This window comes from Podarcis vaucheri, assembly GCF_965113315.1.
Source record: "Podarcis vaucheri genome assembly, chromosome: 4".
Lineage (NCBI taxonomy): Eukaryota > Metazoa > Chordata > Lepidosauria > Squamata > Lacertidae > Podarcis > Podarcis vaucheri.
The window spans coordinates 83,730,268-83,755,894 of record NC_138762.1 but is presented as its reverse complement, the minus strand read 5'-3'; the positions used below and the strand labels follow the sequence as shown (position 1 = coordinate 83,755,894).

At 43.5% G+C, this 25,627-nt stretch overlaps 1 protein-coding gene across 3 annotated transcripts in view; it reads right to left on the bottom strand.

The window, feature by feature from the left end:
- EFNB2 (ephrin B2) overlaps positions 1-25,382 on the bottom strand; it is a 54,731-nt gene extending 29,349 nt beyond the window's left edge. Inside the window, exon 1 of one of the 3 annotated variants that reach the window (XM_082218827.1) lies at positions 24,404-25,382. In XM_082218827.1, the coding sequence (XP_082074953.1) occupies positions 24,404-24,531 (128 nt within the window). In that variant the 5' untranslated portion in view covers positions 24,532-25,382. Of the gene's footprint in view, positions 1-23,476; positions 23,718-24,403 lie in introns of those variants that run through there. The other 2 variants (XM_082218826.1, XM_082218828.1) reach the window with 2 other exon arrangements.
- Positions 25,383-25,627: the final 245 nt, after the last annotated feature.

Genomic DNA, 25,627 nt, shown 5'->3' with positions numbered 1-25,627 from the left:
ATGGATCTCAGCTTGCCTAAAAACTGTTAAAAGGTTGCAGAGATCACCGTTTTGTTTTATTTTTGCATCTTCACCCAAAAACAATCTGTTTGTGCAATCCTGTGCATGCTTCCTTGGAATTAAGTCCCACCAAGTTAAAAGGGGCTTGCTCTCTCTCTCTCTCTTTTCAGATGATCTTTATTGAATTTTTAGTTACATACTATACATACACATACATTATGTTTCACATTTGTTCTTGCTCTCCCAACTGACTTCCCTCCTTCCTTCTTCCAGCTTTTATATGTCATCTTTAATTTAAAAGATCAGGTAAGGAGGCTTACAATTGCCCCTGGAATGGCGGAGTCATTCAAAAAGAACACAGCCTGATAGTCAATAAATATATTGTAAATGTATTCTTTAAAAGATACATGAAGAAAAATGTGTGGGTGTTTATTGTTTCCTTAAGTCACTTGCTCTGCAGCCATTTTACTTCAAAAACTACATATTAATTTACAAGGCACGGGATTAGAGAGGCAAAAAGAGGCTGTCCAGATATTTATGAGGAAGCTTAGAAATAAGAAAGTTATGTAAACTCCAATTTAATAGGGCAGAAAGTTTAGGTACTTTGTGAAGGTAGAAAGGCTTGGCTGTTAGTGATTTTAGTGATTTTTTTGTTGACAGGCTTTTACAACGGGTCTTATGGATGTATCATTCTGAGTTTAGCTCCCACAAGACCTCAAATGTATTGTATTTTTAATTGATCTGTCCCATTCATTCACTTATCTTTAGTATTCCTTTTCTCTCTCTTGCTTTTCAGGTAGCCTTGAGCTGTTTTGGAAAGGCAGAGTGTAAGCGTTTTACAATAAGCCATCAGTAAATATTTTAAATGATTTTACTGTCTTAACTGGAATGACCGCAACTTCTGATTCACCTTAAAGCAAGGCTTAATTGATTTATCGACTGTGGCATTAAGTATTCTGTGACGTTTTGCATTCACGAAGCAGAGGCTGCTGGTGTACTTGTGCCACCATCTGTGTGGGACATACAGTCTTTAGAGATTTTACATATCCACAATCCAGTCAGATTCCCTGACAACACTTTGAAAAAGGTGGTAGTGCTTTAGCTACCGTATTTTTCGCTCTATAAGACGCACCAGACCACAAGACCCACCTAGCTTTTGGAGGAGGAAAACAAGAAAAAAATATTCTGAATCTCAGAAGGGAGAACAGCAAGAGGGATCGCTGCACAGTGAAAGCGGCAATCCCTCTTGCTGTTCTGGCTTCTGGGATAGCTGCGCAGCCTGCATTCGCTCCATAAGACACACACACACATTTCCCCTTACTTTTTAGGAGGGAAAAAGTGAGAGCAAAAAATACAGTAACTTTTAAAAAATTGGTTCAAACAGAACTGTAACTAATACACAAAAGCAAAAGTCTCCCCAAACCCACACCTGGTGCCAAACCAATGATGGCAAGGACATGTCCTCTAAAGAGTTCAGCTGAAAGCTGCACAGGAAGGGCAGTTTCATTATGTCTGCAGCTGTTGGGTTATCTTGCAGAGCAAAGGTATGCGATGCAAAGCACCAAATCCAAATGCAAAACCCTAGAGCTCTAATGCAAAACCTCCAGCCGTTTCACTGTTCATTCTCACCGCAAATTTACATTCAAACAAGAACCCCGTTGAAATTGAGCAGGGTACAAACAAGCAAATGGTGCGCTGTTAATCACGTGTACATAGATGCAAGATAAGGGGAGACAGAGAACATATTACTTTTAGGGCTGGCGTACAGAACCAGATGGAGCTGATGAACAAAATTGGTTTTAATCTCCCTATGTCTGCCTTATTTGCCCTTCTCGTGGCTCCTGCAACAGAAAATATGGAGCTGCATATGGCTGCTAGGAACCATTCCAGCAGCCAAGAGGTACAGACTGATGGCACCCTTTGCCAACGCGTAGCCAGCTTCTATACCGAAGCACTGGGGCAAGCGATTTGAACATGAAATACACAAGCTTCAGAAACAGATGTCAAGTTGTTTTCATTCCTTTTAAAAAAAAGAAAGAAAAGCCTCCTTGTTGTTGTTTTTACTCCCCAAATGTGAGTCTGAATGGTGACATTTCAAACATAAGATGCTCGCTCATTATAAATGAAATGCAGTGATGCTTAGAATATGAAAAGAGGACAACAGGCTCCTATGCATGTGTACAAAATATATTCAGTCCATGATTCCAAATGCATTTCAAACGTGCAAAAGCTGTTCTTCAGGGGAAGAGGTACAGTGGTACCTCGGGTTATATATGCTTCAGGTTACATACTTTTCAGGTTACAGTCTCCACTAACCCAGAAATAGTACCTCGGGTTAAAAACTTTGCTTCAGGATGAGAACAGAAATTGCGCGGCAGCGGCACAGCGGCAGCGGGAGGCCCCATTAGCTAAAGTGGTGCTTCAGGTTAAGAACGGACCTCCAGAACAAATTAAGTACTTAACCTGAGGTACCACTGTATTTATTTTAAGAAAATCTTTGAAAACCTGAAAAACCTGTTTGCCAGAAATTATTTAACGGAGGAATCCATTGCTTGGGAGTTACATCTGGTGGAAGAACACCAGGCACCTTGGTCACACAGATGATATAACGTATGAAATAGGAAGTCCATGTGGGATCCATTTCATATGCTATATAGTGGTACCACGGGTTAAGTACTTAATTCATTCCGGAGGTCCGTTTTTAACCTGAAACTGTTCTTAACCTGAAGCACCACTTTAGCTAATGGGGCCTCCTGCTGCTGCCGCGCCGCCGGAGCACGATTTCTGTTCTCATCCTGAAGCAAGGTTCTTAACCCAAGGTACTATTTCTGGGTTAGTGGAGTCTGTAACCTGAAGTGTTTGTAACCTGAGGTACCACTGTATTACCTGTGTGTGGTAAAAGAGTGTGGGAAGGCTGTTCCTCTACAGTGTCAGGATGCCAAGTAATATACATATTATGACAAACATGAAATAGCAGGAAACAACTCATGTGTATCATTTGCTGCAGGAGTATGAAGACTTCCAATACACTACAGATGTTGCCTCTGTACATGCCTCAACTCTTCTGTAATCTCTCTTCCCAAATGACATTTTTTTAAAAATCCCCAACTATTTAGGTGTACTCTGCCTCTCCCAGTGTTTTCTAGTTCCCATGGTTACTGAACTTCCTTCTTTATGCATTTTTATGAAATACTTCATTGCCAAGGCAATCCCAGACAGATAGGGCTGGGCGATATCTGGTTTTCAACATTGTGATATATCACCAGCTAAACATCACGATACACTGGCATGTGACAATGTCTGAAATAAGGATGGAGGTATAGAGAGGCATTGGCTGGCTTCACGGTTTTCCCTGCATTGTGATTTTTTTCCCATCTCTCTCTCACACACACACAAACACACACACATACACACAAACACAATATCATGTTTTGGACTTCAAATCTGTTTTGGATGACATATCGCCCAGCCCTAATCCCAGAGCAGGTTACATTAAAATCTATTGAAAATAAACATTAATACAAAATAAAACAGACAAAGCTAAAACTAGCCATATTAACGATGATTCAGCAGGCTCCCACACAGTATATACACAAAGCATCAAATCTGGTGACAGTAATAATAACGCAACAAAACATCAACACCACAAACTGGCTTATAAGTATAAAACCAAATTTACTAGAATAATAACTAGAATAAACGTTTATTGCACATGTAACTTGTACATTTATCCACTCTATGTTTACAGTATCTCCAGGCTTTGTTTTGCACATGGGACCTTAGTATGTTTGTTGCTTGAACGGTTACAAGTCTATCTCTATTCTAGTTATTATAAACCAGTTTGTGGTGTTGTTGTTTTGTTGCATTATTGCCACACACAGTGCCTGCCCCCCCACCCCCACAATACGCCAGGTGCAACCTGAATCAGCTACAAAACTACCGTCCAACCTCAATCACCAGCCTACTCTGAGAGTATTTTCACACATGGGACTAGAAGTGTGTTTTCACTTGAGAATACAGAGCAGTATTAATACTGGCTACAAAAATACACATCCTATTTCAAGATGCCTTCTTGATCCCACATTAACACAATCATGTGGGCATACAAGCAAGGCCAGCAGAGCTCGAGGATACTTTTATCATCATATGTGAAAAATATTACCATGTCACTCTCCTAGTCCTCCCACAAGAGTTCTGTGCAGCAGTACTTTGCGCTCAAGGGTCTTCATAAGCCCATTTTGCTAAGTGGAAATTGACAACCGAACTGACACTATGCAAGGTCTTCCAACATCAAGACACTGAAATGAACTGGGCCTAATAGTTTACATCCAAGAGGTTATAACTGATAGAGATTGTTTAGTAAACCGCCTCTTGTTTACTTGCTAAATGTAAGAAAGGAAAAGCATTTGTTTAAATGCACATTGCAGGACCATGTATTTATTGTAAAAACATGAGGAGAGACTAAAGCTTCATGCAATACTTTTAACACATGAATTTGAGCCTAGAGACTGGCAGCAATGCAGCAAGCTTAATGATCTTCCCACTGGAACAGTATCATTTGCTGAGAGCTTTTCCCAAATGAAAAACTATATACAGAATCTTCTCCCGCCTGCACTACTCTCATATAGCCAAGACTGTTTTACGTTGGGTATCTAAGATTTAAAAGAATGTGAATTGGGAGGTATGTACCGTATTTTTTGCACCATAACACTCACTTTTTTCCTCCTAGAAAGTAAGGGGAAATGTCTGTGCGTGTTATGGAGCGAATGCCTGCGGGTGGCGGGGGGGATCTGCAGTCGTGAGCAGAGGATCCATGGTTCCCCTTCCTTCCCTTCTCCATGGTTACAAAGCATGGATCCACATGGATCCTCAGCATTTTTGCATTGCGCTACTCCAAACTCACTGTCAGATCACATGTCTGTGGCCACAGCATGAACCACAAAAATCATATATCCACTATTTCGTTTAGAATATTTTTTCCCTTGTTTTCCTCTTCTAAAAACTACGTGTGTGTTATGGTCTGGTGCGTGTTATAGAGCGAAAAATATGGTAGTTCACGCATTGTTTACTGGGGGGGGCAGGGACAGCCTGTTTTAGCTGAAAATGATGAGTTATAAATGGTACTTTTACAAATGACCTCCTTACATAGTAACATCACAACTATTTTCATTTTATTATTTATTATTTTTGCAATATTGTGCTGAACAATTACTGGAATGCTGTAAGTACTTGTCACACTAGAGAGCTTTCTTCCATTTGCTAAATCAATTTCAGCTCCCACAAAGAACCAGCTAATGCGCAGCAGTGTCTTTTTTATTTTTTGGTCTACTAAATGAAAAAAAAAATGCTTTATGGATATGATGAATATTCTATTTTAGAATTGCATTATCACCCTGGTAGCTTTTTTTAAAAAGCCATATGAATCTTGTCAACTGCAGTGGACTCATGCCACCATCAGAAAACCACCAATCGACACAGCAGGAAGCTGCATTCCCCAGAATTCACTGCTGAACATCACACTATAATATTGTATTTGCCTGCTCTGCAGGTGGGGATAGGGAGTCATACCTACATATGCATACAGTATACTTTTTTTGCCCTTACGTACACAGATACGTATACCGTATTTTTTGCACCATAACACTCACTTTTTTCCTCCTAAAAAGTAAGGGGAAATGTCTGTGCATGTTATGGAGGGAATGCCTACGGGTGGCATGCCTACGGATTTTCCTCCTCTAAAAACTACGTGCGTGTTATGGTTGGGTGCGTGTTATAGAGCGAAAAATACGGTACATATACATTCATAGTACAGTGGTACCTCGGGTTAAGTACTTAATTTGTTCTGGAGGTTTGTTCTTAACCTGAAACTGTTCTTAACCTGAAGCACCACTTTAGCTAATGGGGCCTCCTGCTGCTGCCGCGCTGCTGGAGCACGATTTCTGTCATCATCCTGAAGCAAAGTTCTTAACCCGAGGTACTATTTCTGGGTTAGCAGAGTCTGTAACCTGAAGCGTATGTAACCCGAGGTACCACTGTACACCTTTAGTAAAATCATGGGCATGTCCTTATAGAGATGAATTGGCCCCACAGAATGAGCAGATGGAAAAAGTAACTGGTAAATGGAGGGCAATTAGATGCTCATTCCTACCACTTCTTGGTGAATCATGCATGCACCTCTGGCCAAGAGCCCAACACTTGACTCCTTGACCCCACTCCACATTTTACTTCTCCACATCTCATGTCAGCCCCAACTCTCAACGTTCTCCCCCTCTTTTGTGTGTGTGTGGGGGGGGAGGACATAGTTTCCATAGGAATACAGTGCTGGAAGTACAGCACACATAAGAGAAACTGTTAACTGAAGCTCTTTACAAAAGCACTTTGTCAGACATGTGTATGTACGGAAGAGTTCTGGCCGTTTGCAAAAAGAGGGGGGGGGGAATAAAAGGGAAAAGCAACTTCAGACAGGAGCTGAAGTACCATTCCCCGCCACTGCATTTATTGTTAAAATTGGTAAGTCTTTTGCAAACACACATCCACTACACTTAAAAACCACTAAATGCAGAAAAGTGTCCCCTAAAATAACTAACCAATGAATAACTGAGATAACAAATTGAGAGTAAAATGAGTATCTGCAATAAAAAAAAGTAGATCCCCACTCTTCAAAAAGATAGCATTTTCTGGATAGCACTTTACTGCCCCCTTTTGCACTTGTAACATTAGAACAGGTTTGAGCATGAATGCACTGTTCTAAATACCAGCAAGATAACAAGAGGGCAACAGTGCTGTAGGTTCACACAGCAATAGGCTGTCAAACGCTGTGTTTTGAAGCATTAGAGTAATTGCCAAAGATGCAAACCGTAAGGATGGTGAGTCAATTCATTTCAAGCAGCTACAGAACAAGTCAGTGACTAGGGGGTTAAACAGAAATCACCTGCCTTTGTATAGGCACATCCACACTTGGGGGTCTTTCCTGTTATTTCAGGCAAACCTACTTTCGGACATTTCCAAGGCAAAACAGTAGAGGCTGGTTTGTTATAGTTACGGAAAGAAAGGCATAGCAAAGAGGCAATGTGCTGGGAGGCCACAAGGCTGCATTTGCAGAGTCTGAAGGGTAGAGTATGCTATTTCCTTCCCCCCCCCCCGCCAGATCTTTATATAGTGGCAAACAAACAAAAAATATTTTAATGCAAGTGCACAATGAATGAGAAACCCAAATTCTGAAAGCCTACAGCACCAAACCAGTTCAACAGCTCTGAAGTGTTACTTTGCTGTCAAGTCTGTATGTGTGGCCATGCCTCTGTAAACCTCCTTTTTTTGACGACAAGACACTGAATCTACCGCCTAGCGGCTGATTATTTGGAAACTACTAATTCATACTGACAATGGGAAAGAAGGCACTCCCTCCGTAAGTAACCTCGGATTCCATTTGACAAAAGCCATGTGTGCCTTTATATTTAAACTTTAATCCATTTCCTTCTGTCATCCTAAAATTACTAAACAAGTCACAATAATATTAAATTTCACTGCCTACAGCACTGTGCAACCGAACCTGCACTGCAATGAAAACAGACTCCCTTTCGATATAAAGACTGACATTCTGTTTTGTAGCCACAACATACAGGAAGAGCTTGATTCTGCATGTGTTCGCATGCACACTATTCAAAATATACTGCACAGATCGTTTTATGGCTATTCTGTCTAAATAATGGCAGCAAATTTGCCAAAACAGTACCTAAAATAAAATAAAAATACTCTGCACCATAACTTGCTGCAAAGATATATATATATCTTGACTCAAGAGAATTCTTGTGGGAGCTCTGCAATCTGGGAAGCAGGAAACACCCTTTCCTTGCAAAGATGTAAAGATTTAAGTGTGTAAGAGGAGAGAGTGGAAAGCCTAGCAAGCACCTCTTTTCAAAAGTTCTGAATCTCAGCTCTTTCCAAGCTTGCAGAGAGACCAGCTGGTATCTGCCAGAGTGCACTTTTTAAAGGGCACCATAAATCACAAGCCGAAGCTGGTAGAGACAATGCAACAAGACTGTGGCAGTCTAGCAGAAGCTCAGCGCCCCTGATTCAGAAATCCCCTTTTCAAGACGTAAGAGTGTAAGGAGGCAACCCTTAAAAGTTTTGAGACTCCTTCCTCTTAATTACAATTTGTCAGCACCTGTGCAGTCTTGTTCTGAGTCACACAGCAAGAACAAAAGAGGGTGGGGACTCCCGTGTCCTTTGGCTGGAATGTTCAAGCACTGACTTATGTGTCAGAAGAGATACTGGTTTTGCTGTTCCTTGAGAGAAAGAGAGCATGTGGTTTTTGCCTAGTTGAAGAAACCACAAGCTTCCTTAAAGCACACTTGTTTTCAAGCTGGGATGTGTAGCACCAGTCATTTCTAACAATGGCAGTGTCAGCAGTTGTGGCCAATTCACACCAAAACTTACTTTCCCCTGCCCCTATGCAAACTGATTATTGCAGTTGCCTCGTAATACCACACTTGTGAATACTAGGCCCAAAAGATACACACAGTCACAAGCCTCAAAAAAATTAAAATTGCAGGGTTCAGCCAGTACAGAAATCAAGCTTCTTTTTACCTGAAGAAGGGTACTCATCATGCAGATCTCCTGAGGTAATTGAGAATGTGCATATATAAAGTGAATGAATCAAGCTCAAATCCGTTTCACGTAAATTTTAGAATTTACATGTGGAGTTCCCAAACATCTTTGTGTCAAAGTATTCCCATTCAAACTGTTTATCCATCGTCAACTTTAAAAAAACACACCAAAAAACACTGTAGGGAAGATTTGTTAGGAAAGAGCAAAAAAAAAAAAAAAAAACCCCAAATCTAAATACCTCATGTGCAATCTTGATCTAATCCAGTTTCCTAGTCAGGGAATTTACTACAACTTTGGCAGAAGAAATGTGAAAAGGATTGCAAGATGGAACAAAAAGGTTGTCTGTAAAAGCGAAAATAAATAAAGAACATGGTGTTTATTATAGCCCGCCATCTATACAACCACGGAACACACCAGCACCACAATTCACCTTGTATCCCATGGTGCTGTGTTAGGCACTGACACACACCTAATATACAAGCAAGCACCTCACAGTTTGGGCTGCATAGTTCGCTGGGACCCAAAATTGGTGCTTCACACACAGGAAAAACACAAACCTCCATTTGCTTTTTCGTGTGCGGCTTCCCAAGTACTTTGACAAGAAACCATTTCTAACATTTTTAGGTGTACAGTGGTACCTCAGTTTAGGAACTTAATCCATTCAGGAAGTCCATTCTTAAACTAAAACTGTTCTCAAATCGAGGCATGCTTTCCCTAATGAGACCTCCCGCCGCCGGTGCCCTTCCACTGTTCAGATTCAGTTCTTAGACCGAGGTAAAGTTCTCAAACCAAGACACTGTTTCGGGTTTTGCAGAGTTTGCAAACCAAATCGTTCTTAACTGGACTGTTTTTAAACCAAGGTATCACTGTACATGTAAAACAGCAGAAGTGTAAATCTAAAAACACCAAGAACACGCCCACAGATGCACCCAGAATATATTTAACACCGTAGACTGCTAGAAGCCAAAAATGAACAACAAAAACATTTGAGGCCATCGGAGTATGTATACTCTCACTGAAGACTTGTCCAATATGGAATCCTTGTGATGCCCAATTATGGTGGCTCAAAAAGGACAAAGTCAGTTCATTATTGCACACAGGCCAGGGCTAATGAAAACAATGGCTTCGTGTCACAATTCCTGTGTGTGGGTGAGGGAGAACAGAATTGGGTCCACCGGAAAAACCTTCTACTGAGCCTATTTTTGACTCCTCCTGTCCTGCCAAGTGTTTATCTAGAACCATCTCTCCCAAGGGTGTGAGGCAAATTAGGCAGTGACTCAGGCACGGGAGTTGTGCATATGGACGCAGGTGTGTGGTGCTTTGCATCTGGGTGATAAAAGCCTATGGTGTGTGCCAGTGAACAGAATTTGGTCAGTAGGCCTAACCTATTCCACCCACCCATCCAGTCTCTGTGGGCTAAGTTTGAAAGGAAGGGGTCACCCATGGGTGTAGCCAGAATCTTATGGGGGGGCAGAACTCTTGTTAGGGGGACAGTTGATTGGTCAGTTAGTTAAGTATTTCTATTGCTTTAATTGGCTAAGCCCATGGGGTCACCCACATTTCAATCTCCTCAGATCACAATGATGTTTTCTCTATACCCAGGCCTTTGGCTGATTAACATTCTATGGCCTTTTGAATGTGTTTGTGGGAAGGGGGTTATTGTATTAGGTGTTCTCATTTTATATTTTTATACAGGTGGCAACCATTTTAAGTGGGTCCAAATGATACGCAGGCCCTTTGGGGGGCAGAATGGGACATGCTTATATTGTGTATTGTGAACCACCCAGTGATCTTCGGAGGAAGGGATATACAGTCATACCTCAGAAGTCAAACAGAATCCGTTCCGAAAGTCCATTCAACTTCCAAAACATTTGACTTCCAAATTGGAAGCCGCGGAAGCCCCAGCAGACGTTCGGCTTCCGAAAGAATATTCAAAAACCGGAACACTCACTTCCGGTTTTTGATCATTTGGGAGCCGAGATACAACTGTATACAGATTTAATAAATAATAATAATGAAGATGGCACCAGGTGCATAGCTGTCAACGTTTCCCATTTTTTAATGGAAATTCCCTTAGTCCAAATAGGATTCCTCACAAGAAAAGGGGAAAGTTGACAGCTATGACCAGGTGACATGTTCTTGCCCATGCAGTTGACAAGTGTCAACAATCAGGCGACTGTTGCGGCTTGCAATGAGCTGCTCATGGTGTGAACTCAATGGAACTAACTTCCAGGTAGATGGTGCATAGGACTGTGCTGCTAAAACAAAAACAAAAACCCTTCTCTCACACAGCTTGGCTGCCTTGCCAGCCAACATGATTTTCCCTGCTCAGCTCACTAATAAAATCTAGAATTACCTTGAGAAAAGAAAAAGAGGGGGGGTGGAGATAAAGGTTAAGCTCTGTAGAATGACTAAACCAGACTGCTCCTGAAATAAAACTGAAAATTAATTAAATGTGAAGAAAACAACTGGAGTGTGGACAGAAGACGCAAAAGGACGGCAGAGCCCCTCGCAGGAGTCAAGGTGATGCTAATGCCAAATGGCAATTTTGCCCACTGAGGCATACAAATCAACCGCTGCTTGGGCACCAGTTAAACAGATGGTAAGCACCAGCCGAAGTAGACCTGTAGTGAAGATACCTCACTCAATGAGAGCCAACCGTACAGCGATGTGCAGATTTAACTACAGGGCTGCCCAGACTCCTTGAACCCCACTTGCCAAAGCAGGTAAGCTTTAATGAAGGTTTTGATGTTCAGGAGTGAACTGTGCTAGCTTGTTGCAAAACGAAGTCGATTTGTTTGCTTCCCCTTTTCCATGCCAAATGTGTGTTCAGGGCGAGGCCCAATAGCTCCTACAGCAGCACATCACAGCTGGTGACATTATGCTGGCATTGTGAGCTGGTGCTCTGCAGAACGACTACCCTGCTAGAGCAGCAAGAATTCCAACTGGCAAAATGGCATGGCACCCCGTGGCGCGTGGCTGGGTAATCGAGAAAGGGACACAACTCATTCTAGGGTTCACAAACTCAGTCGCTTCCAATGCCATGAAGGATCCACACACAAAAAACCAACCCTTCTCTCAAGAGTTGTCTGTGAAATGAAGTAACTTAAAACCAAAGGACATTTCACTATGTTGGAATTTACAGAAGCAAGAGGAGACCTTTCTCCTGCCTCTGAGACCTCTGGTAAGAAGAGTGGGCTTGTGGTGAAAAGAATCACTTTGCACAATAGGAAATGGGGAAGGGGCTCTTGTGGTTTCTGCCTTCGCCCCAGCATGGTTAAGACTCATCAAAGGTAGCATGCGCAAAACATTTCGGTCAGCATGGAATTCTGCACCAAAGGAAACGTCCATGCCCAAGTACATATTCACTGCATCTGTGCACATCCATTGCCTCAATAGTATTCTCCCACCCCCCAATGCATTCCCCCATACCAGGGCTAGGGGAACTTTCGGCCCACCAAGTCTCTCCATTTGGCCCATTATGTCATTTTGCTATGTCACTCCTACCTAACTTCAGCGGTGGACCTACATTTTGGGGGCCCTGAATTGTTACGGGGGCCCCTTCGCAATCGGCATCAAGGTGTAGGTAATCACGGTTCAGTGGGATTGTTCCACAACAGATCACCACATTTTTAAAAATGTAACTACTACATCTCCAATTTTGATTAAACTTGCTCTACTGAATTATCTCATATAACATGAAGCACGTTTGCAAAAACACTCTTTTTTCTGGTTTTTCTAGCAAGCTGCGCACCTACAGTTTCATCCTCTGAGAGCTTCCTTGCAATGTCATTTTCTAGAGACAATGTGCATAAAGAATTTAAGCACTCTTCAGCAGAACAGCCAACTTAACCATGACACTCTACCTTTACATCTATGCTCCACACTCTCAAACTTTGGGATTGTTGAAATATATACATAAAAAATTTAATCAATATGAGTTGTGCTTTGAGACTTCTGACGAAGCCTTCAGAAGTTTCTCTCAAAGTGCAACCTTGCCCTGCATTTTGAACAAGCTTATGAGGACCCCCGTGGGCAAAAACTGGTGCCTGATGTTATTGCAATGTTGGGTGATTTGATGGGTGGGCAGCTCCTCCCACTTGTCAAACTTGGCCCATGAAGGGGTGGGAAGACAACAGTCTGGCCTGCCTGGCTAAAAAATATTCCTGCCCTCCAGCCCTGTGCCAAATTTAGATGGGAAGCACCGCAGGTAGGGAACTGACTTTTCTTGTTTATGTTGCAACATTTCACAATGCTGTTTATTTTAGTTATACACAGGCTGCCCAGTAACATCAGTTCTCAATTCAAGCTGCCTCAAGCAGTGGCGAAAGGGAGTAAAGATGTTTTAAATATATAAATATTTTAAATATACAGTATAGGCATGCCTTGCAAAATTTGATTTGAGTCCTGTGGGCAACATCCCCTCTGGTGAATTCTCTCCCTGTATACCTCCAGATTGGACACAGGTGGCGCTGTGGGTTAAACCACAGAGCCTAGGACTTGCCGATCAGAAGGTCAGCGGTTCGAATCCCCGCAACGGGGTGAGCTCCAGTTGCTTGGTCCCTGCTCCTGCCAACCTAGCAGTTTGAAAGCACATCAAAGTGCAAGTAGATAAATAGGTACCGCTCCTGCAGGAAGGTAAACGGCGTTTCCATGCGGTGCTCTGGTTCGCCAGGAGCAGCTTAGTCATGCTGGCCAAATGACCCGGAAGCTGGCTCCCTCGGCCAATAAACCGAGATGAGTGTCGCAACCCCAGAGTCGGCCATGACTGGACCTAATGGTCAGGGGTCCCTTTACCTTTATACTTCCAGATCACCCCAACAACAGAAAGAAAAATAGAAACTGCATGTACACATGCTTTACTTTCCCATGAGATCTGGGTTAAAGCTTGATCTGGTATGATGAAAATGTACCTAGAAAGAGGTGGAAGAGAACTTCACTCTTCCAACTTCCACCTTTAACTGTACACTTTTCATTAGTGGAGAGGGTGCTAAGACACTATGCAGGTGCCAGTTGAAGGCCTCATGTTCATCATGTTGGCTAACCCCATCAATAATGTGATATATAAATAAGAATACGTACATCCCAATTTGTTATTGGATTACTGTAGACAACTACCAGGATAGACTCAAGTCTTATTTCGAGGCATTGGATTTTGCTGAATACAAAACGTTCTGGACACATCTGGCTGTTCCGCTCCCACAATTGGCAGGAGTTTCTATATCCAGAATAGAATGGTGTGTTCCGAAGGATCTCTAATTCTAAAAGGGCACACACAAGCTTTTAATAGAAGTCAAGCTGGATGTTATCCGTAACTTTCCCCCACAGCTTCAGAAGAAGGGTCATCAGTCCGATGCGATTTATTAACCAAGGATTAATAATGCAGCACAAACCTGACACTGATAGCTGGAAGATCCTAGAGGATGTGACCCTGGGGTTTATTCTTGTCTATTCCTTTTAATAGCTCTGCAGTTTCGCAAGTGTTGTATAAACTCTTTGGGCACAATGAGGAGACATAAACCCATCAGCCTTTATATAGTTCATTCTGGACAAGACGCAGCTATATGAAGGCAACTTTTTCAAACCTTAAAATATGGCATTTTGCTGCTTCCAGGTTAAAGCCAAGTTACAGGGAACCAGGCAGAGGGCCTTCTTGGTAGTGGCACCCACCCGTGAAAAGCCCTCCCACCAGATATCAAAGAGAAAAACTACCAGACTTTTAGAAGACATCTGAAGGCAGGCCTGTTTAGGGACCCTTTTAATGTTTGATGCACTGCTGTATTTTAATATTTTGTTGGAAACCTCCCAGATGGGTGGGGTATAACTATAATAAAATAATAATAATAATATAAACATTAAGTAGTCTGCTACGTGTATGTTTTGTTTACACGTTACTCTGTAAAGGTCCACCAAAATGAGGCAACCACGCAGGTACACTTGACTAGGAATAAAAACAAACTTCCACTGCTCCACTCACCCTGCTACCTTCTAACTGTTACCACTAGATACAGGTCAAAGATGTATTGTGTTGCACTTTTACAGTGCAACACAATACATCTTTGTATTGCACACAACAAAGGTGTTGTGTTGCACTTTTACAGAAAGCAAGCAAAGGGGGAATCTGCAGCAATGTTCGCAATGTTCCCTCTGCTGTAATCTTAGTGTAGACACGCTATACAGGACATGGATACTGCACCATTTATCAAATCCACTCAAGTTCTTTTTTTTTTTTTAGTTAAACTGGCTACTTTGTACTACATATTAGCTATGTTATAACTCCTGTGAAGTAAATTGCAACAGCTGCAAATCAGCAGGAAACTGAATTTCAACTCCTTAAATACTGTAAACTTTTTAGGAGCTGATCCAGCTTTTCTTTTCCTTTTTTGCTTTTAACCCAACTCCTAATGTATTTCCAATTATTCTAATGGGAGATGACTTGAGGACTTAATTACGCATGTCTTTTGAAAGATGATGTAACAATGTGTTAATGATAATGTTTCTTTTAATGGATTGGATAACCCAAAGTGCTCTCAGAGATTGGACGAAAGCAACCTGTGCAATCTGGGTCTAAATATCAGATGCAGTGAAGACCCAAGGTGGATGGGCTGGAGGGTACATTTAAGCATAGCAATGCTTCATCGCATCACCCATCGCATGCTGCAGACCCTTAATCTTTCAGCAGCAGCATGACCAGAGTCACTTGGATCCAAGCTTCACATTAATTTCAACGCAAGTACGGAAATGCATTTATTAGACTGCTGTATGACTCTTGGGTACTCAATAGTTCAGAGGGGTATGTATTACGGGGGCGGGGGGAACCATATTCCAAAAGGCCTGAATTGTGGCCTTTTACACAACACACATGTGTAAACACATATTTTATAAATATTTCTATATTTGGAGTCAAACCATTCCTTCTGAAACGGACAAAACATTTTGATTGCAAAGCAAAAGGTAAATTGACTGCTGCAACATACTATCTCCAAAACTGAGTTGAGTTAGACCCAGATTTCCACTGACCTCAGAGGAATGCAATGGTAACATAATTCGGTATCATTAAAATGATGGCATGTCCAGCGTGCAGAAGTTATTCCGTGGGCCCTTAATGTAAAACAGTCTCAATTTATGGGTTCGTTTGTTTTAAAAGAAGGGAATGGACAAACTAGTGCCACAAAAAATTGCTGCTTTTAAGTGCAAAATTAGTTATAGCAACAGATCAAGCGCTAATGGCTTCCTTTGTGTGTTGCGAATATGCTTTGCAAGAGAAAGCACTATCTCCCAGCTGCAAAATTTCATGTACTGCACTTGAAGACGTGTATACAGGTAAGTACAATGTTAAGATTTGCATCCACACTTGCTTTCAAGAGGGGATGACATAAAGAAGCCTGCTTGACGGCTACTGCACAGGAAGCACTTCATAAACAATTTCCTCTTCTCCTATGCAGTATTAAATGTGCACAGTTTTATCTGTGATGTTTCTGAAATGTGACATGACAGGTAGGTTCGAAAGCTAAATGTTGGATAATGGTTAGCAAACAAATGACATTGGTTCTTGCATTATTTCTTTAATCACTTTAACCCTTGTTCCAACAGAAAGGGTAAGGCCAGAGTAATTCAGCTGCTTCTTTTGTGATTTGCCTTCCATAAATATGCACCAGTCTGCATTTGAAAAGCTGAAGGAGGCCGCAAGCTTGCTGGACATTTATCATGCCCTGTTCCCTGTGAACAAGCAAATACTTTAGTTGAATAGCCCATTAGCAATCATTGTCAAATGCAGAATGCAAGGTGCTTGGATGTGACCAGCCTGTAAAGTAGAGGGCATTGCCCCTGAGCTTTGCATAGTATCTGCAGCAGAAATGGATATTTTGCTATAGATTTCTGAAGGTTAAGCTGGGACACTGGAGAACATCGCCGTGCATGAGACTTTAGACATTACACAAATACACTCAACCCTCACCAATGCATTTATTAAACCATATTAACTTTGAGCAGCATGTCAATTTTGGGTTTGGAAAAATGGTTATGGGTCAAAAGAATGTTTCACAGAGGTTCTGCAAAAGGAAAGGAAAATGCTGCAAGTTTGGGGGGGGGGGTGAAATCAGTTGGCTTTCTCTCAATATGCCAAAACTCTAAAGCGCAGTAACCCACAAAAACAACATATTACAGCTAGCCAGGAAGTGCTGACATGTGGGTTTTTGCCAAACTTACTCCATGATCTACTTTACACCAATTGCCTTTTGTTTTTCTACATATAGACTTACAATTTATTTGGCTTTTTCTGTCATGCAGACAAGTGATAAAAGAAGGAGCTTCTCATCTGTAATATGGTGGCTCATTATGTAATAATAGTTGACTAGCTTTTGGCTTCTTTTTACTAACTGTGAGGGCTCTAGCAAGACAGGAGTCTTAAGTTATTTTATAAAGGGCAGTTAAAAGCAGATGTACTGAAGAATGCGTGCAGCAGCAAACCATTTCTTTTCTTACTTTTACAGCTACTACAAGCCCTAAGGATATATGGCAGTCAGCAGGGGTAAACTTCCTTTATGCTGGCCTAATTCCATTGAAATTAATGCAAGAGAGTTTGATCCAACTGTTTCTAAAGTGAAGTAGGTCCACCGTGGAATTCGAGCTTCAGGCTTCAGCCCTTCAGAAATAAATGCCACCTGGATTAAGCGCTTCAAGTTTATTTGGGGTGTCTGGAAAAATGTAAAGAAGGATTTCTCCACTTCTTTTCTCTTCTCGGGGGTTGCGAAATAAGAAACAATTTTTTTAAAAAAATATCTCCAGAAGGATCATCTGGCCAAGGGGAAAGGACAATGTGGAATGTTTATTTTAGCTTCTCCTGTGGTGTGTGAGCTGCAAGGGCCCTGTCTGAAAGATGGCTAGAATCAAAAGCCTCCTCTCTTTTCTTTTCAGATAACCTCAACGCCACCTATCCCCTCTGCTCTCTGTTCCTTGCCAGCATGTCCCTGCCTGAATATCCCAAATAGATTAAGGAAACAAACTCCCAAGTGCAGCTAATCCTACAGAATGACCGTCGCCGCTGGGCCAGGAGTTAAAAAGGAAAAACTTCTACGCCAGAACAATTGCAGTCATCCGAAGTTTTAAGCAGCCCAAATCTCGAGCAATAAAAAAGGCAGTAAATGAAATCTACCTTTACCATATTATACGCTACCAATGAGCAAGAACTGAGCAGCTTTTCTTTGCTGCTTCAACCAGCCAGGCTACAAGTAGGCCTTTCATACTTCCTAATCCCAGCCCCCAAGTTTTTTTTTTGCAATTCTCACATAATACCTTGCAGCCCCGAAGCAAGACCCTTAGTTTCTCCTTTCATAGACGTGTCATTTCTAACATCAAGCTAATCTATATGTTGCCATGGCACCCCCCTTTATCTGCCTTTACATCTTATGAGCTGCATGGATTTACCACATTATTTTTATCTGAAAGACAGAAAATGGTGGTTTTATTGCCATACAATCAGATTACCGCTGCTAGTTTCTCTATGCCTTTTTACCATACTTCAATCAAAGGGGATCACTTTCTTTATACCCTGCCCTTGATTTACATTACATCTGTAAAGGCCTAGTCTGGGTTGTAATCCCCTTATTAACTAGGAGCAGGGTTGATTTGCCTAAAAATAAAAGCAAATTGTGTCAGACCTTTTCACTTTGTTTTTGATTCGGAACTACAAAATGGATTACCAAAGAAATCTCCAGAGTTCACACGGCCGCTATACTACTGAATTTAAAATGAGAATTAAACAAGTTAAACAAGAGGGACCGTGTCAACGGTTTACATTTTCCATCATGGGTGAAGGGATGAATAGCGTTATGTCTTTGTCTGCACCAGCTTTGCAGAGAAACAATGGAGCCACGGGAATTCTCTTTCCAAGCAGTTCTTATACTGTCTTGGGCCATCACACCCCCCCCCCCGGCAGTCTACTTTACATTTGCCAGATACAAATTGGGGGGGGGGATCTATAACTTGAAAATATGAAAACATTTTAAGTTCCAAGCACGGCATTTAAAGTTATTAAGTTCCCATGCTTTAATCAAAATGTTTAACCACTCAAGCCTTCCTAACATCATGCTAATGGCAAGTTTACATAAAGGCCATAAATGAATTTGGGGGGGGGGGTGGAGTTCTGAACACTTATTTCCCAGAATATCATGTCTTTTGCTTGCATCAGTAAAGTTGTGAGTAGCCAAGCTTGTTTAAGACTAGATCTGTACCCATCTACCACAAAACCCCACATAATTGTAGCATCTCTAACAGACTTCCTAAAGGTGCAACATCTCACAGAGACTTATCCTGAGGTAAACTTTCTACCAAATTCCTACTCAAGAAATGTTTCCTGAGCAGAAAGTTGTTCTGTGGCCCTTAAAATAGGACAAAGGGTGGGGAGCGCCCTTTCCTATTATGACTTCACTTTCAAGTTTATACGATAGCAATTTACCTTTACTGAACTGGCAATGTGATTCTAGACATGTCTAATCAAAAGTAGGTGCACTGAGTTTAACTGGACTTACTCCCAGGTAAGAACTTTACTTTAGAAGGCATGCGGATAAGAGGCTTTGAGATGACTGCTGTAATTACAGCAATTTTGATTGTGACCGATCGTGTGTTCTAACTGACCGTCGAAAAACGACAGTCCAGAAATTCTCTAAGTGTCATGCAGATGTTTAAGAGAGTCACCAAATGTAAGATGTTAACGTCCTGCAAACATTGTAAGGAACGTACAGCATTTAAAGGCTGCCATCCTATAGACATTTTACCTGGGAGTAAACCACACTGAATTGATTAAACATACCTAAATCCAGTGTAGCGTAGCAACATAGTGGTTCGTGTTCTCAGAACAGCACCTGGGAGACTCATGTTAAAATCCCCACTCAGCTACAAAGCTCAATGGTGATCCCAGACCTCTCAGCCTAACCTCAAAGGGTTGTTGTGAAGATAAGATGGTGGGTGAGAACCATGCACACTGACTTGAGCTTAGAGTGAGAATCAGAGTTGGAAGGAGCTCCTTGGAGGAAAGACACAGAATTACAAGCATAGTAAATAAAATAAGTTTTGCGCTGCCTGGGACTTTGCCTTTGAGCAGTAAGTGGCAAAATCGTGGCTTGGATTCAGAGATAGCCATGATTACAATAGATCTTTTGAAGGCATGGCTAACTTCACGGCCATTGATTTCAGTGGGTCTACCCTACGCATGACATGTCTGGGATCCAACCCTATGTTTTAGATGAAATCTGAAAAAAACAAAGTGTTTTGGTTTGTTAAGTTCAGCTTGACTGGCACAAAGCACACCAGAAATAGCTGTTAAAAGGAACAGTCTTGGCTCGCTCAGCGCTGGAAGTACTAGGCCACTGCCAGGCAAAATTTTATGAGCTTTGGCAGCCTAGTTAATGCAAAAAATACCTGAAAGGTTTTGGGGTATGCTACTTGCCTGCCCTATCAAAGAAGAGGCGTGCAAGTGTTCCATTTTCAGATTTGCTAGCTCAGAAGGAAGTACCCAACCATTTGATACATAATCCAGTGTGCGAGCCAGCTCCAAGCATCTTCATATATAATATATTGCGTTTCTCCAATGTAACTCTATAATGGTTAGGATTAAGAAGCAAAGCTCCAGGATTCCCAAATAAATCCTTGTCAAGTAGGAGTGCTTCCAAACGCGCTGCAAGATAGCATTTCAGCAAGCTCTTTATGCTCCAGTAGGCCGAGTTTTCTTGTGAAGCAAGACTGTCCATTACTTACAGTTTATCATCCTGACAAAATGCAAGGAATGGGGATGTGGCAGCACTAACAATTCACTCTATCCTTGGCACTTTGTCCCCTCCCCGCCCCCCACTTCTCTATATTAAAACCGACAAGATTAACCCAAACACAAATTGCAGAGCACAGTTCAAGGGGCTATTCAGTCGGCAGTGAATGTGCATTTGTTTGCCTACAAAAAAAAAATAAGAATTTCACAAACAAACAATGAGAAGCAGGCTGGTTTTTGCCACTGAAAAGATGGCTTAAATTGGGCCATCAATTGTAGGCCGTTTTATCAGTCCTTGACAGGTTAGTGTTTACTCAGGCTAACTGTGGCGGACTTTTACGTGTAATAGGTTATCAGAGATATTATTTAGCTATTTGTTTGCCTTCCCTTGGTCAAATTACATCTTGCTAAGGAAAATAGTCCCAGGGTTGGCGGATAAAGAAAAATGATTAGCTGACAGAACTACTCCATTTAAGGGGTAAGGCAACATCAATTTAGCCAATGTTATTGATAAGGAAAGCTCCATCTACTTCAAACTAAAAGGTACTGAATAAACTGCAGTTTGTGGTTTGTACTATTAAGTTGGGCAGTTGTGGTCATGTTAGCTCCACTGAGGAAATGAGAGTGGAAGAAGGGAAATATCCTATGTTGAGAAGTGTCCCTGTAGTGAACTAAAAGTCTATTTTGCTATGCTTTCCTAGAACCTGGGTTCCTCGTTGTCTGAAGCCTTACAACATCAAAAGTGGCATCCAAGCAAAATATTCCTTTCATCCTACCTATATGCTCACACCTTTTAGGCAAAGCGATACAGGCAATGTATCCTTCACTCACAAAAACATGGAATATTTAAATGAAGGAGCTATTAGGTTACAGCAGAATACAATTGAAAATACAATCTGGGTGTCTTCTTGTCATCCCTTCCTTACCACCTGCTAAAAATTCTGGTCACTAAAGCAACTCACAGAGCAATCGCAGTTTAGGAGGCCATGAAGGATTTTGGATTACTTTCTTCTACAGTCTTATCACATATCCACTATGAGCCTGGCTAAAATTCTTTCTTTTATTGCTTCCCTGTATAACAGAGATATGAATCGTAAACGGTTCGTATTTAACTTCATTAAATGAATTAAACACTTAATTCCGGGGCAGTTATCTTTGGAATTGGTCTTAACATTCTCCTGAGAAGTTACTGAGGTGGGAGGGAAGCTCTCCAGAAGACAACTGCATTTTATTTCCAATTTAATAAGGAAACATTAGCTATTCTTCTTCAGGCAGACAACAGTGATGAATTCTAAACTGAAATACGCTCTCTGAAAAGTGAAGATCCTGCCACCACTTACAGCAATACGAATAATGTACATTTGAAAATTTTCCTTAAGTGCAGGCCTCCGCAAGGCCTATAAAAATCACAGGCCACAGCCATTTTTAAAGAGAGAGAGCGAGCACAAACCTCAGGTCACTTTTAGCATGCTTCTGCCAGCGCGCTGAGTAAGACTAATCTATTTGGGTAAACAAAATTTAAAATCACAGCAGCGGACAAACAAGTACTACATTTTAAGTTGGGAATAAAAGCACAAGTAATTCAACTGTAGTCTTGATAAACGTTCGGCTTTTTATAAGTTTACGCAACAAGGGGAAGATGTTAGATAGAATTACTGCTTTGAGGGCAAGGCCACGCACTGTAAATAGCGACTCAGGCCATTTGAGACTGAAAAGGAAAGCTTTCTGTAAAAAGGGGGGTGCGCCCTGAAGGCAGGTTAGGCCTGGAAGCAGCCAGAAGAATAATGACCACAGCACAGCAGAATACCGATATATATTGGAAGAGTGACCTCTGTAGGAATAAAGCGATCACTAGACTGCAGCAGCAGGCGGGAGAATATGCCATTCTCCTCTAAGGCTAAACTTAATGCTATCAGCTATGTGGGTTTTCCCACTCCCAACAAATACACACACACACACACAATAATTTCAAGAAATGCATCTTCCCCTTAAGAACAGGCACCTTCCTTGATTAAACACAAATGTCCTATCTGACATTTTCCAGGTTTGAGAGAGAACTGGAACAACAAGCTCAAATCCATAGTGTCAACTGCAAGCAAGGACCGTTTTCTGCACACAGAGACAGAGAGAGAGGGGGAGAGAGAGAAGCAATTTCTTTGTATGTCTGCCTAGGGAAGGGAAGAAAGCACCGCTGGGCTGAGATCCCGCTAAAGATGGACCAAGGCTCCTGCATTATAATGAAAACAAATGGCCCCTCTTTGCTTTTCCACATTAAAAAAAAAAGCCCTGCATGTTATCAAGGTCCAGAAGCCTGCTCATAAATCTTCCTTTCCTTGGAAAAGGACAGGAAGAGAAATCTAAAAGGGAGCAGAAGAAAAATGGAGTCAGAATGTGATTTACCGAATAAACTCCTTTGGCTTTCTAGGTCTAAATCCAAACTTGCGTCATTTCACACGGAGCCTGCAAGCAACACACACAGCGCCCAACCGAAGAGCTATTTCGCACTTGTGAACCGGACCATTTCCTCAATGCGTTGCTCATTTAAAGGTATTTTAACAGCCGTTTGACCGTGTTTTATATGAGAGCCTGTCTTCTGTTCACATCCAGCAAGCTTGCTCAGGTTTTATAGGCATGTTGTGCTCTGCTCATTTTGAATAAACTACTTCCTAAGACATCATTAAACAAGGCACCGTTTATCACGTCTTCTCGAAAATTAATTCTCCAGATGAGGGCACGGGCCAGACTTTCACTTGTACATCTTTCTCTCTCTCTCACACACACACACACACACTAATGAAGAAACCTGACCCTAAAGAGGCTTCTCAAAGTTTGAATAGTCAGTTTTATCTATAGCAAAACATCTTCCAAAGCAAGAGAAATCTCTCTTCCCAGAAGCCTCACTTTATTCCAAGTATACCTAAAGTTCACTATTTGCCGTCCACCGCTGCATGCATTTCATGGATTCACATGCTCCTGAACTACAAACAGGCCATGCCTTCTCCTAGTCTTTTTACCCAGAGGTTTTGATAGGTGGCACATAGAGATATAATCTTAAATCCACAGGAATCAAGGTGGAAACTCCTCTCAAACTCCCACCTTTTGCCTTACTGCATCAATGGTTTTCTGGAGAAACGATCTCAATCCACTCCAACAGTTATGCGTACAGACATGCTCTGACCCTGCTGGGGCCACCTCCATAATCTTTGTTCTGCATGGTTTAGTAATGGAAGGCCAGAAGTGAAAAAGCTGGGTTCATCATGACTCATCAGCCGTGTTCCCAAGGATCTAAGAGACTTCACTTCACCTAATGGTCAAGCTAACTGGGAGTTTATGTAGCAGTGGAGAGGGAACAGCTGGTGTATTCTGGCACCCTTCCCTACTTTCTCATGCTGGCTCCTCACTCCACACCACTGCAGCGCTGCCCTCAAGTAGACCCATTGTCAAAACTGTCTAAACTTCTGCCAGCTTCCTGGGCGCCACACAACCGGGTCCAAGAGGGTTGTTTTCTGGTTAGCTTTGCTTCCCGCAAAATCAGCGGCAGAATAAACACACAAGTGTCTTCCGCTGCGCTCCATTCATTCACACGAAAAACCCGAGAGTAGGACCCAGAGGGCAGGCTCAGGCTCCAACCTTCGCTTGTGGATCGGGGGAATCCGGTGCGTTTAGGATCGGTGATGTGCGCGCGCGCGCACGTAGCAAAAATAGCTGAACCTTCCTCCTTTACGCACGCACGGGTACTCTGGTAGAGAGAGAGAGAGAGAGAGAGAGAGCCTCGCCACCCGCTAACCAAGGCCCAGAGCTCCGCACTGTGTAGAAGAAGCAGGCCACCTAGAAGGGCCAAGACTTTTCCTCCATTTACTCCGAGAGCAGAACCGATCCCCAAGCGCACCCCCAGACCAGATCCTGCGGCCTGGCGAAAGGGCCTTGGGCGCGCGAGGGATGCCAGACGTGCCCACCCACCTGCCTGTCCTTGCGCACCGCCCCCCGTCCCCAAACCCCGGTCCGGGGAGAGATCCGGGCTCCCCGCGCACTTACTTGGAGTTGGAGGAGTTCCAGTAGATGGGCTCGAGCACCAGCGAGCTGGCCAGCACCGTCCGGCACAAAAGCACCCAGATCCCCCAGCAGCACCTCCCGAACGGGGATCCCCCCCGGCGCGCTACCATGGTCGGGGGCGCTGCCGCCGCCGCCGGGTCCTGTCCCAAAGGCTCGCCAACTCCGCGGAGGAAGACGACGACGACGAGGACGACGACGACCAGGCAAGCGAAGGCGGCGTCCACAATTCCTCCGCCAAGAAGAAGGAGCCACAACCACCAGCAGATCCCGGGCAGGGAAGGAGCTCGCCCTGCCGGCTCAGTGCGTCGGGCGCCCGGGCGCCGGCATGGAGGAGGAGGAGGAGCCGCAATCCCCAACTGGAAGCGCCCGCCAAGGAGAGAGACGCCCGCCGCCGCCGCCGCCGCCCCAAGGACCGGAGCGAAGGCCGGCAAGAGCAGGGGAGAAAAGCGGCGGAACGCCCAAGTCCCCCGCCGGCGCGTCCTTGGCCGCCTCTATAAATCCACCTGGAGAAGGAGACGCAGCAGGTCCCGCCCGGCGCATCCACGGGGCTTCATCCTCTCCTTGGCCCGGGATGAGGGCAAAACCAACCCGCAAAAATAGGCAGCCTTCCTCCCGGCCTCCGAGGCAAGCGAGAAGGCTCCGGCGGGCTCCCAGCGCCCGCGCCGAAGACGACCAGGCGAGGCGAAGAGCTCACGGCTGGCGAAGGCGCACCGAGGAAGGCGCGCTCTCGCTCTCCGCAGCAGCAGCAGCAGCCCCCTTTTTTTCTCTTTGCTTTCCCGCTTCTCTTTCCTTTCCCCCCTCAACTTCCCCTCGTCCCCGCGCTGTGGTCCGCTTCCTCCTCCTCCTCCTCCCCGCGCGGCTACAAGCGCTCCTCGCCGCCGGCTGCCGGACTTCCCCGCCGCGGACTCCTCGTGGGCTCCAGAGGCGAGAGTGAGGCTCCGAGCGCCGCGTCCTCGCTCCTCTCTATAAACGCGGTCACCCCCCTTCCCCGGCAACGGCGGCGCTGGTTGGGCGACGCCGCTGTCACTTACGCCAACCTCGCGCCCAGGCTCAGGCCCCGCATTCCGAAAGGGGCGGGACCTGCGCGCGAGGGGAGGGGGAGAGGTGGCGGGAGGGAGGGAGGGAGGGAGGGAAGGGCGGCGACAGGTAGCTCCAGTCAGTCACCTCATAGGGTGGGGATCGTTATAGGTCGCAAACGCTCTTTCC